The following is a 14,235-nucleotide window of genomic DNA, read 5'->3' on the forward strand; positions in this document are numbered from 1 at the left end:
TCGATCCCCAGCTCCCTCATGCTACATGTCAAAGTGTCCTTGGGCAAGACCCTGAACCTCAAACTGCTCCTGGGGCATGGCCATCGGTGTGTGACTGTGATGACTGACTGACAGTTGGGCACTTTACGTAGCAGCCTCTGCTATCAGCGCTATATAAATACAGTCCATTTACCATTTACACACGCTTCACTAAGCGCAAAAGCAGAACAAGATCAATTTCAATGTTCAGGTCATAGCTGGAGGAGAAGCTGTTAGTCCAACGAGGTGTGAGCAGGCTAGCATGCTAGCATCAGGTCACATGGACGACCTGAATGATGCGTACAGGTGGTTCTGTTTAGAGCTGAAGAAGGTCTGATCGGAATCTCACAGCAGAGTTTTTACAGTGCGCCGTACAGTGCGCAGACTGAGATCTTTTTATAGCTCGACTCGGCTCTGATGGATGGAAAGAATCTGCGAGGAGAGCAGGGTCTGTAACCATCCTCCATAATCAGCCTCAGTCTGAACACAGTCTGACGAGTGATGATGGAGTAAACCATCCCTCCATCATCATCATCATCATGGTCTCACAGCCAATCACAGAGCGCCCAGAGCTTAAATGCAGTCACTGCAGCTCCTGTGTTCTGTTGTAAAATCACTGTTTGTCAATGGAGTCTGATGTCTGAAGACAGCCATGTCACAATGTGGACAGTATCTAATAGTTACAATCCTAAAACCATCTTACAAATTACCAGAGAGAAAAAAACTTGAAAAAAAGTGACGCCACGTTTCTGTGTAAAAAACAAACTCTGATTCCGAATGATTCTCCACCTCTCAGAAACTCTGGAAAGCTACCTGACAGCTAACAGGACTAGACTTTGTATGAGTGGATGAATGACAGGTGTGTGTGTGTGTCTGGTGTTATTCTTAGGCTCTGAGTGTCCCAGTGTGTCCTGACTGATGCTCCATGTCTCCCTGGGGAACGCCGGCGTTCAGAGACTCTGGCTCTGAGTGATTATTTCAGGGCCGATCAGGTGCTCAGCTTTTATTTCAGGGGTGCGTTTGTTTTATGTGGTTTTACTGAGCGGGTGGGAGGCACATTGCCAGCACTGGGAGCGCTCAAAGAGTCATCTCAGACATGTGCTCTCAGCATCAGGTGTGTGGATTACACACAGCCACAGGATGCCATCTATTGTGCTCAGGATTTGTGCAGTTTCATATTTAGCAGGTCGGTGTGTTTGGTTTATTTTCAGGGAGCTGGATTTGTGGATTATTTCAGGAGAGGGGACAGGTGGATGCCTCAGACTGAAGGACCAGACTGTTTGGATTAAAGAGTTTACTGGGGAGGTTTCTGTGTATCTAAGAGGACAAAACTGTACTCTAGTACACGTACAGATACTCGTGTAAAGTATAAGCACAGATACTCGTGTAAAGTATATGTACAGATACTCGTGTTAAGTATACGCACAGATACTCATGTAAAGTACACATACAGATACTTGTGTAAACTATATGCACAGATACTTGTGTAAAGTATATGTACAGATACTTGTGTAAAGTATACGCAGAGATACTTGTGTAAAGTATATGTACAGATACTTGTGTAAACTATATGCACAGATACTTGTGTAAAGTATATGCACAGATACTTGTGTAAACTATATGCACAGATACTCGTGTAAAGTATACGCACGGATACTCGTGTAAATTATACTTAAAGATACTAATGTAAAGTATACGCACAGATACTCATGTAAATTATATGTACATATACTTGTGTAAAGTATACACACAGATACTCTTGTAAAGTATAAGCACAGATACTCGTGTAAATTATACGTACAGATACTCGTGTAAAGTATACGCACAGATACTCGTGTAAAGTATAAGCACAGATACTCGTGTAAAGTATACATACAGATACTCTTGTAAAGTATACGCACAGATACTCGTGTAAAGTATACGCTCAGATACTCATGTAAAGTATAAGCACAGTTACTCGTGTAAAGTATACGTACAGATACTCACGTCAAGTATATGACAGATAAAGTATACATAGACAACTTTGCTCCAGTGTGTAAATCATCCATCGGATGGGGAATGTCTTGCTGCTGGTTGTCAGCCATTTTGGCTGCTTCACTTTCATCCATGTGGCTCCATGTTGTCCCTGTTGCTCACAGACAGTGGAATCAGTCTGGATGTTGGGAAGGAGGCATGAAATGATGTAAAGTATAAAGATGCATTAAAGTTGAAGTAGCAACCCGTTTCTAACGTATAAGGTTTACAAAGTGAAGATAATTGTGTTCAAATGTAGAAAGTAAAGATAGGTAAAAAAGTCTACTTAAAGTATTTGTACATGTGACATTAGATTGAGTTTAAGAGGAGGACTTAATGTGAGATAAAGCTTCTCTCCGCCTGTCTCACATTTCTGTCTATATGTGGATAAAAGAGGGAAGGAGGGAGGAGAGAATGTGTGTGAAGCTGCCAACAGCAGCAGTAAGTTCTCCAGAGTAAACACAGCTGATGGGGTAAACCCCCCTCCTCCCCTCTTTGCCCTTCCTCTCCCTCCTCCTCCCCCGTCTCTCTCTGAGCCTGGTGTGTTAGCATGTTCATCATTAACACATTAAACCAAGGACAGCAGGGTTAGAGAGCATGTGAGCTTCAGTTTCAGAGGAGGGTATCTCAGGACACACACACTCATCATGTCCACTTTCCTCTGAAACAATGAAGCTCAAACATAAACGATGTGACTCTGGAGCAGCACCAGAGTCCAGCTAGGAAACACTTAGCTCCTGTTTCATTGTTTTATACAGTAACACGTGTGCAGCACGAGGAGGACATTCAGTGTGTACCTGGTGCTCTGTGTGAGAGAATGAGATAATGTTAAGACAGAACAAAGCCTGATATTAGGAAGCACAGATACCTGCTGATTATCTGACAACAGAAGATTTAAAATGAGATTTAATAATCAGGCAGTAATTGGTCGGAATATAATCTGCCCAGAAATAATTTCTGGAAGTATTTCAACACCTGTTAGTTAGTTAGAGTTCTTCCCAAGGCTATATGTTCTCAGTGACCCACAAGTGGCATCTCACTGTGGAGCCATGGACTTTATTCCGACCAGTATAATGGCTGGGAAACAAATTATAATGAGAAACTGGAGGAACCCAGGTCAGCCTTTTCAAGAATGGTTCACAGAGTTGTGAGGACAGGACTGAGAACTATTACTATTATCAAATACTATCATATACTACAAAAATACCCCAATGCAGACAGGTCTGAAAATGATGACATCACACACTGCAGGATGTTTTCAAAATTATTACCTCCTCACGTGATCTCGTAAGATCTCACGTGATCTCGAGGTGAAGCAGATGTAAACAAACAAACTGAAATAATCATCCAGATTTTAAATCCTCAAAATCAAACATGTTTGAAACAGTGCAGGAGTTTGAATGAAGCTGAAAAGCACTCACGTTAGCAGGCAATCTGGGCCGAACATCAACAGACCATCAGACTCTCCCCTGATGGTCAGGAGGGGAATCTGTGTGCACCTGGATCCACCTCTGATGTCATGTTCGACCCCTGTATGGCGTAGGGAAAAGGACAAAATTAAGACTATTGAGAGGCCGAAGGAGGCTATGTCCTTGCCGAAGCCAACTACTGATCTGGCCAATGATAAGCCAGCGCAGGTAACTGAGAGGCCGGCAGTGGTAAATGAGAAGCCGCCTATTCATTTGACCAGGGCGGCAAGTCATGCGTCTAACATAGCAACCCATTGGATCGGCTACTGGCTAGGCTGGTCATTAGCTTTCAAGGCTGGCGACTAGCACGCCGAAGCTAGCAACCCACTGGACCAGTTACTGGATAGGCTGGTCATAAGCTTCCCAGGCTGGCAACTAACTAACTAATTAACTATTAAACATACAGATGAATGGATGGATAAGTTTGTGCACATGCACGTTCTGAGCAGCAATACCGTACATAAATTGGCAGCAAAGGAAAGAGGAAATATTTCTTTGTTGGGAACAAATGGACTAATTAAAAGAATCTAGATAAATCCTACGCGTGTCCAGTTGGTGGCGGTAACACGACGCATTGGGCTCCAATACGCCACTAAAATACAACAGAAGAAAATGACCAGTCAAGTCAATGGCTAATGTAGCTAGCTTCGGCGTGCTAGTCGCCAGCCTCGGAAGCTAATGACCAGCCTATCCAGTTACCGATCCAGTGGGTTGCTAGCTTCAGCGTGCTAGTCACCAGCCTGGCAAGCTAATGACCAGTCTATCCAGTTACCGATCCATTGGGCTGCTAGCTTCAGCGTGCTAGTCACCAGCCTGGCAAGCTAATGACCAGTCTATCCAGTTACCGATCAATTGGGCTACTAGCTTCAGCGTGCTATTCACCAGCCTGGGAAGCTAATGACCAGTCTATCAAGTTACCGATCCAGTGAGTTGCTAGCTTGGGCGTGCTAGTCGCCAGCCTGGGAAGCTAATGACCAGCCTAGCGAGTAGCCGATCCAATGGGTTGCTATGTTAGACGCATGACTTGGCGCCCCGGTTAAATGAACAGGCGGCTTCTCATTTACCACCGCCGGCCTCTCAGTTACCTGCGCTGGCTTATCATTGGCCTGATCAGTAGTTGGCTTCGGCAAGGATATAGCCTCCTTCGGCCTCTCAATCTTTTCACTGCGCCATACACCTGAACCATCAGCAACCTGACTGACACTACAACCAACCAGGGCAACGATGTGAGCATGTGTGAAAGACTTTACAGTTAAAGCAAGAAAATGAGAATAAAAAGGCCCCTGTGGAGGCGTTGTTGTCTTACTGACCGAATGTTGGATTACCTGAAACAACTTACAGATATCAGGCTGATATCTGGTCAGGTCAGCTGGTCTCCGTCCAGAGCACTCCTGTGCTGTGTGAACATGTTTACTTCATGTTGTGTTTGAGCAGAGAACAGACCTCTCTGTTTCTTTAATCTACATCTTCCTCTCTCCTCCTCTTCACTCAGAGATTTCTCCATGTAAGGCCACAGAGCTGCTCCACCCTTCAAAAAAAGAGAAACTGTTTTCTTTTGGAACATTTTTCAGCTGGATTTAAAAGCAGCGCATTTGAGAAGTTGAGGAAGATTAAACTGGATCTGTATCAGACGTAGAGGATGTGTAACCCTCACAGGACTCCTTCACTTGCTCTGCTTGTAAATCTTTGACATGGTAAACAACAAGTTCAAACTCTTTCACACCCATGAAATGTGAAATATTTCTCAGCAAGCTTTTTTTTGAAAATCTAACCAGATGTTACATATTTATAACTCTGACTGAGCCCTACACCTGTAACACTGACAACAGAGGGTCACCTACATACTATGAAGCAACGCCTGAACTGGCCGAGCTGAGACTAAGAACATACACCTGTGTACCTTTAAACTAAAGTGCAGGTCACTTTAACATGTGTGTGACAGTCACTAAACAGCGTGTGCTGAGTGTCACATGTTTACATGCTCACTCTCCTTATAAGGTCAATGCAATGCTTTCTGGGACACTTGGGGGTTTTTATTTTTACTTTTTCCGGACTGTTTTTAACCGTCTGTCTCTTTTGATTTCTCCCCAGTGGGGCAGACTGTCCAAGACACACACACACACAGACAGACACACACACACACACACACACACACACACACACAAACACACACAAACAAAAACACACACACACACACACACACACACACACACTTGCCAAAGAGCAGCTCCAGTTGTTTATCCCTGTCCTAACCCACATTCATAATGGTGTCAGTCGGTAATATGCAGCTCTGTACTGTCACCAATCACATGTCACATTTAGAGTTTCAAAAGTCTGAATGTCGAAGGTGTTCACATGAGTAAAGATGTTCAGATTAGTAAACATTATCACATGAGTAAACATGTTCACATGAGTAAAAGTGTTCACCTGAGTAAACATGTTCACATGAGTAAAGGTGTTCACATGAGTAAACATTATCACATGAGTAAAAGTGTTCACATGAGTAAAGGTGTTCACATGAGTAAACATGTTCACATGAGTAAAGGTGTTCACATGAGTAAAGGTGTTCACATGAGTAAAAGTGTTCACGTGAGTAAATATGTTCACATTAGTAAACATTATCACATGAGTAAAAGTGTTCACATGAGTAAAAGTGTTCACGTGAGTAAATATGTTCACATTAGTAAACATTATCACATGAGTAAAAGTGTTCACATGAGTAAAAGTGTTCACGTGAGTAAATATGTTCACATTAGTAAACATTATCACATGAGTAAAAGTGTTCACATGAGTAAAAGTGTTCACGTGAGTAAATATGTTCACATTAGTAAACATTATCACATGAGTAAACATTATCACATGATTAAAAGTGTTCACATTAGTAAGCATTATCAAATGAGTAAACATTATCACATGATTAAAAGTGTTCACATTAGTAAGCATTATCAAATGAGTAAACATTATCACATGATTAAAAGTGTTCACATTAGTAAACATTATCACATGAGTAAACATTATCACATGAGTAAAGGTGTTCACATGAGTAAAGATGTTCACATGAGTAAAGGTGTTCACGTCAGTAAACAAGCTGGCAGCACCAGCAATGGTCAGTGTTTGTTTTAATGGTAACATTTTCCACTTAATGTAGGATGTCCTGCATCTCTCTCCCCTCTCTCCTCCCTCCTACAATCTAATGTAGGATGCCCTACCTCTCTCCCCCCTCCTACAGTTAAATGTAGGATGTCCTGCCTCTCTCCCCTCCTACAGTCTAATGTAGGATGTCCTACCTCTCTCTCCCCTCTCTCTCCCCCCTCCTACAGTCAAATGTAGGATGCCCTACCTCTCCCCCCTCCTACAGTCTAATGTAGGATGTCCTACCTCTCTCTCCCCCCTCCTACAGTCAAATGTAGGATGCCCTACCTCACCCCCCTCCTACAGTCTAATGTGGGATGCCCTACCTTTCTCCCCCCTCCTACAGTCTAATGTAGGATGCCCTACCTCTCTCTCCCCTCTCTCCCCCCTCCTACAGTCTAATGTAGGATGCCCTACCTCTCTCTCCCCTCTCTCCCCCTCCTACAGTCTAATGTAGGATGTCCTGCCTCTCTCCCCTCCTACAGTCTAATGTAGGATGCCCTACCTCTCTCTCCCCCCTCTCTCAGCCTCTCAGAGCTCTGCTGCATATCTGACATTTCTCTGTCAAACAGCAGCCGGCTCAGCTCTGCTCTGAAGGTAGGACCCATCCTCCTCAGCTGCTCTGGCACATATTCAGTCATGTGAGTAATAATGTTTAAATGTTTTATTGTTTCTGCTGCTTTGAATGGTTTTAAATCTTCAAGGAACTTTAAAGGTTTCCTGAAGTTTCAGCTCTTTTTAGTGACGTTAGAGAAGTTCCAGCGTCACAGTAAGATGTCTCTGATGATATAGTAAGACGATGTGTTAGAGGAGAACTGTGTGAATCTGCTCATAAAACAGAGCAGCCATGTAGAGGGGGTGGGGGGCTGCGGGGCCGTGGGGCCGGGCTGATGGAAACTGGCCTGAAGCTCCCAGAGGGGTAAACTGTTCTTCCAAAGCACATGATGGAACCTCTGAGGAGCAGCTGAGTGTAAACAGATTATTTATGGTTACAGGATGCTGAATACCGTCTGTATTTTGAGTGAAACACAGCAGCTTGTTTTAAAGATGTTCAAACTGATCCAAAAGAACACATAACGTCTCATTAGAAGCATCGCTGTGTGTCGGGGACCGCAGAGATCTGCTCAGGGGTTTATTGAGTGTTTACGTTTAAAGAAACTAAAACAAGAGAAAAGTTTAAACAGAGCTGCACAGCGAGATCGAAGAGATTAAATTACCAGGATGTCTCTTCTGACCTCCTATTTAAGCAAAGCATTTCACTTGTGTTCAACTTTTCATCTTTCTCTCTCTTGTTTCTACCAAACATTCAGTCCTTATGACGTATTTTAACCCATTTACATTTACATATGTATATTATATGATTTATAAAATTATTTTTCTCTGTGTATTCAGCTTTATTTCAGTCCATCACAGTCACTTTGGATAAATTCAATAATTCATTCAATCTCTCTGTGTTAGTTTCTGTCGATAGTTTCAATATGTTTACTTGTTTTCATACAGTAAACCTTCATAAAGCTCTTTACGATGGGCTGATGGTATTTAACTCCAAGTGAACCTCACATAACGCGTTTGTCCTGAACAGACTCTGAGAATGTCCCAGTTAGACAAGAGGTCGAAAGTAAAGAGATGTAAAGACATAAACAGATTAAACAAATAAACAGATTAAATAAATAAACAGATTAAATAAATAAACAGATTAAGGACATAAACAGATTAAAGACATAATCAGATTAAATAAATAAACAGATTAAGGACATAAACAGATTAAAGACATAAACAGATTAAATAAATAAACAGATTAAAGACATAAACAGATTAAATAAATAAACAGATTAAGGACATAAACAGATTAAGGACATAAACAGATTAAATAAATAAACAGTTTAAAGACATAAACAGATTAAAGACATAAACAGATTAAATAAATAAACAGATTAAATGAATAAACAGATTAAATAAATAAACAGATTAAAGACAAACAGATTAAATAAATTAACAGATTAAATAAATTAACAGTTTAAAGGCATAAACAGATTAAAGACATAAACAGATTAAATAAATAAACAGATTAAAGACATAAACAGATTAAATAAATAAACAGATTAAAGACAAACAGATTAAAGACATAAACAGATTAAAGACATAAACAGATTAAATGAATAAACAGATTAAATAAATAAACAGATTAAAGAAATAAACAGATTTAAAGAAATAAACAGATAAAAGACATAAAAAGATTAAAGACATAAACAGATTAAATAAATAAACAGATAAAAGACATAAAAAGATTAAAGACATAAACAGATTAAATAAATAAACAGATTAAAGATATAAACAGATTAAATAAATGCACAGATTAAAGATATAAACAGATTAAAGACATAAACAGATTAAATAAATGCACAGATTAAAGAAATAAACAGATTAAAGACATAAACAGATTAAATAAATAAACAGATTAAAGACATAAACAGATTAAATAAATGCACAGATTAAAGATATAAACAGATTAAAGATATAAACAGATTAAATAAATAAACAGATTAAAGACATAAACAGATTAAAGACATAAACAGATTAAATAAATAAACAGATTAAAGACATAAACAGATTAAAGATATAAACAGATTACATAAATAAACAGATTAAAGACATAAACAGATTAAAGACATGAATACATTTAGATTGAACGCATATGAATATGTACACATTGATCAGCTGTTTAACACACACACACACACACACACACACACACACGTGATGGAAATATTCAGGGTTTTCTCTGAAGAGGACTCGGTTATCTCCTCCCCCTGAAGAACAGCTGATTGTGTTTATAAAGTGGACGAGTCTTTACAGGCTAAAAATAAACGTGATTCTTTGAAACAGACATCATCGAGTCCCTTCATCACACAGGACCCTGTCTGTCAGTCTCTTTCTCTGTCGCAGACAAACAAAGGTCTTCTATTGGCCGGGTCCTTCTGACTGTCCTCCATTCAGCACTCACAGGTCACCAGGTCAAAACCTTTCTGTCACTTCGGCCTCTTTTCTCTGACGGAGCCTTTTGATCCTGTCGTCGAATTTACATCCATCATTAGAACATATGCAATTGGAGTTATAGGATGGGGCGTGTGTTAATGAGGAGGCTAGTTAGATCAGCCAATCAGAGCAAGCCTCTGACATAGCCACACACACACACACAAACACACACACAGGAGAGGAGTGATGACAACATGAGTGCAGAGGCACATTTACTGTCAGCATTCAGTTTAATCTTCGTCTCCACAAAGACAGACAAAGACTAAACCTTCACTCATCACATGAGATGGAGCCCCCCCCCCCCCCCCCCACACACACACACACACACAGGCTATGAATGGAGCATCCTCCGTGGACCGCCTCCTCCAGTCAACATCTGAAAAAACAGGAAGTGGCATTGAGCCACAATTTAAACCAACACTACAACTGGGTTGATCTGGCTGATAAATTAGCTAACCTGACATTTGCTATTGCCAGTTACTTTATCAGCTGACGTTTGGAAGCAACTAAAACCTTATCCATGCAGTGTAGGTAAGTTACAGCCAGCTTGCTAAATAGCACTGTTAGCAAGATACACCGTGAGTGTATCAGTGAGCTATATTAAAGTGTCCTGAGATAACTTGAGTTATATTTGGTGCTAGATAAATAAGAATGGATTGATCGATATGTTAGTAATATAGTAAACGTAATTCTCAGGCTTGTGTACGTCACATCACTGTCCAAACTGCTCGCAACAGGATGCTGAGTGCAGTTCACTAAACGTCAACGGGGAGCAGTAAAACGAACTGCACGTATCTAAAGCACCTTTAAAGATTCAATCTCAAAGATCTCAGCTTTTTTGGCGGTACCTTTGGCAATATATGGTAATTGCAGGAGGACACTTCCCAATTTAACCAGACGTCCACGGTTGGCTCCGGTTGTAACTCTTGATTTTCCTGGCTGACATTCGATTTCCTTTTTAGACTGTTTGCTTCATCTGAGCGTCGAGTTTGTTTCTTTTTCTTTGGATTTTCACGTATTTTTGAAGTTGTATCTGTAGTCATCCATCTTCTCTTTGTTTGTTCAGCCATAGTAGATTACTGTTTACTCACAACACCTGCAGAGACCGGAAAAGCAGCCGCTTAGCTCCGCCTACCCTCTCTGGCAGACCAACCACTGCTGGCTGATGGAAAACGCGCCACTCACTGGGCGCCGCTTGGGATTTTTTCCGTGAATGTTGCCACAGACACCCAGTCCATAATAATACTTTATCCTGCAAATGCAAAGGCTTTCATCAGTGGGCCATAGGCTCAATCACCATTGTGTTACCTCATTCAGAGATAGATTTTTACTTTGTGAAAAGACTCGTCTCTTGACAGAAGCTTTTTTATTAGCACAGTTTTGTGCACAGAGACCCTGAATGTGTCAGCTGAGAGTCTGTTTCATGTCTTTCATAAAAACATCTCAACAGCTCATATCATTTGTTTTATATTATGTAAGTTCACTGTACATGCACACCGCGGGTGTCAGCGTGCAGGACCTGTAAATCAGTGAACACTTCCTGCTATCAGTCAGAGGTCAGAGTTCGCCTAGCTGAGTTAATCCTGGAGCTGTCACAAAGTGTGTGTGAAGGTGTGAACGTGTCAGGTGATAATGGGAGAAGGGGCAGATTGATGGAGAAACAGAGCAGAGAGGTAAAAATAGACCTGTTGAAAGATTCCAGAAGCTTCTCCAGCTCTGCAGCACACGGACCATAAATCCAACATGGACGCCCTGCTTATGTGTCCCTGTCACCACCTGCTCTGCTGGGATTGGTAGCTCCTCCGTGCGATCGATGCTAGCTCCAATGTTCTCCAACCTTTTAAATGTATAAAAGACAGGTGATGGAGTAAATCTGGAGGGATATCAGGCTGAATTTCTAAATAAAACAAGACATTTCAGCAGTTAGCTACTGTTAACCAACAGCTAACATTAGCATAGAACCACATGCTAGCTTACATTACATTATAAAGCATTGGTCTGCTAGCTTTGGTCTTAGCATAGCCGACATGTGATGAAATGTGTTGTTTTAACTTAAAGTGTGGGCACATTTCATATCTGTCAGATTCTCTACATGTTTTCGTACTCAGGCTGGAAACCGGTGACCTCTGGAGTCCCACAGGGATCCGTGCTTGGGATCCTACTCTTTGTTGTCTATATAAATGACTTACCAAGTGTGACGCAATCAGATACATATCTTTTTGCGGACGACACAAAAATATTTACAATAATTATTAAGGACACAGAAATAGCCCATCTTCAAGAGGATCTCTGTAGCTTGAGTAATGGGTATGATCAGTGGCTACTCAAATTAAATCCAGAAAAATGTAAACATCATAAAGTGGGAGATCTGGTGGTCCAGCAAGTGGAAGAGGAAAAGGATATAGGTGTAGTGGTTGACAGTTCACTTCCAAACGCACATTTCTGACTAACTGATTAAAGTAGCATCGTAGCTTAGCATGACATCAGAGGAAAATGGCTGCTGTGTGCATGTGGTCAGTGATGCTCAGTGCAGTTCACTTAACGGCCACCGGGGTCAGTAATGACCCAGAGAAGATTACACCCTGAACCGAGCTGTCTGATTCCACATATTTACCTGTTACCTGTAAAATGTGACGCTGACGAGGAACAAAGACCTCATGTTGTGAAAAAATAATAAACTTAATGACGTCATGTCAGTCACACAGGTGAGTTATACACAGTGCATTACATAATGCACTTATAATACAGTTAATTAAATCAGCATCGACTTTGGTTTCAGACAGGACACAAACTCACTAATGCATCCTTTCCCGCTCTTTTCCTACATCACCTGACTTCCTCCTTTTACACCGCCATAATTACTCCGGAAACTAGAGGGCGCTGCCTCACTTTAAATCTAACTGTGGGAGGTAATCAGCTGCTGACGTCTGTCACAGCTAAACTGTTTTCACTGAACATATTCAAAATATCTCGAACTGTCCGGATCATTCCTTCAGATCCTTCACAACCTCTCTCTTTGTGTCACAGAGAAGAAGAAGAATCTGAGCATTTGGACCCTTCAGGCCACGACCGGAGCTCCTCTGCAGACCACCAGCACCAAGTTGATTCCCAGTTCAGCCCACTCCGGCCCAGTTCAGCCCACTCCGGCCCAGATCAGCCCACACCGGCCCAGTTCAGCCTGACTGAACTCTCTCGTCATATAACCCCGGATCATCAGGCTCTGGCCCCGCCCCTGTCTGTCTCCATGGAGCGAGTGCAGCACATGACCAAGTCAGCGATCCGGCGGGCGTCACAGATCGAGGTGAACCCTCAGGCCAAGAGGAACCTGCAGGAGCTCTTCGTCAACTTCACCCTCATCCTCATCTGTCTGCTGCTCATCTACATCATCGTGCTGCTCAGCAGCTGAGGGACAGACATGATAACTGTGCATCACTGCTGCTTCACTGCCATGAGCCCGCTGCTTCCTGTGCACACACACAAATTCACACCCTGACCACTTCCCCTGGCCACTTCCGCCCCACCCCCCCGTGTCTGTGTAGGATGGACATAGACATAAGATAGATGCAGATAGATTCTTTATCAGTCCTGATAATCAGCTGCACACACAATCAAAATGCATCAAACCTTTTCAGCCTCAGAAGAACACAGAGGAAAGGTAGGAGCCTAAGCGCAGACACAAGTACCTGTAAACTACGACTCCCAAGATGCACTTTGGTACAAACAGCCAAATTGAGTTTAAAGTTCTGCTGCAGGAGAAAAATAATTTATGACTGAAAATATATGAATGTTTTATTTATAAAATACATAAACATAATATATATTACAGGCTTTAATTAAACAAGGCTGAAAAAGTTAAACATTTAGCTTTAAACTTTTATATATAATACGAACATTTTAAAAGATCCTGCTTTAATTGCTGATATTACATAGAGCATATATTAACACATTATTATTACATCATAATAATACATATTCAGGTAGTTTTAAATATTAAAGAGGCCTTGTTAAGAATTAAAAATAAACTCACCTTCGTTTTGTTCTTTGGATGAATTTAATATCATCTCTTCTCCACAGAGTAGAGGCTCATGGGTAATGTAGTATTTACAGCCCTGTGTGCACACTGACATGAAAACAGAAACAGACAGCCTACATGTGACTGTGGCACCTCCCAGTGGTGACATGAAGGAATGACACAGTGAGGGACAGACGTACAGATTGACTTCTTCCTGTTATAAACACGACGCTTAACATTGTGCAGGCCTGTAAAGCGCACACACACACACACACACACACACACACACACACACACACACACACACACACACACACACACACACACACACACACAGTTTGCATGGTGTGTTTCCTGTGCAGTGATGATGGTTAATGAAAGCACATTATGTGCTGTAGAAGAGGACCATGTTAACATGTATAATAAACTATGACCTGATGTGTCGGAGGATTGTACCACACAAACTGCATGCTAATAAATTAACGTCTCTGCTTCTCTGTGTTTTATTCATTACACATATGAACTCTAAGGGTCAAAGGTGACAGTCTGGAGGCC

The 14,235-nt window shown here is 41.5% G+C and overlaps 2 protein-coding genes across 2 annotated transcripts in view; both read left to right on the plus strand.

Annotated features, from left to right (window-relative positions):
* The window catches only part of LOC138603782 (sericin-2-like), a 17,969-nt gene extending 5,119 nt beyond the window's left edge, over positions 1-12,850 (plus strand). Inside the window, exon 3 of the mRNA XM_069675692.1 lies at positions 12,696-12,850. Coding sequence (XP_069531793.1) covers positions 12,696-12,850 — 155 coding nt within the window. The remainder of the gene's footprint in view (positions 1-12,695) is intronic.
* On the plus strand, positions 7,135-14,173 carry LOC138603605 (cardiac phospholamban). Its single transcript, XM_069675473.1, has 2 exons — positions 7,135-7,273; positions 12,696-14,173. The coding sequence occupies exon 2, from the start codon at positions 12,913-12,915 to the stop codon at positions 13,072-13,074; it is 162 nt and encodes a 53-aa protein (XP_069531574.1). The 5' UTR covers positions 7,135-7,273; positions 12,696-12,912; the 3' UTR covers positions 13,075-14,173.
* Positions 14,174-14,235: the final 62 nt, after the last annotated feature.

This window comes from Semicossyphus pulcher, unplaced genomic scaffold (assembly GCF_022749685.1).
Source record: "Semicossyphus pulcher isolate SPU_LCO1_2020_fin unplaced genomic scaffold, fSemPul1.0.p SCAF_24, whole genome shotgun sequence".
NCBI classification, from domain to species: domain Eukaryota; kingdom Metazoa; phylum Chordata; class Actinopteri; order Labriformes; family Labridae; genus Semicossyphus; species Semicossyphus pulcher.

Bases quoted from the DNA above. Each gene is read 5' to 3' on its own strand.
- LOC138603605 (XM_069675473.1), top strand. From the start codon at position 12,913: ATGGAGCGAGTGCAGCACATGACCAAGTCAGCGATCCGGCGGGCGTCA.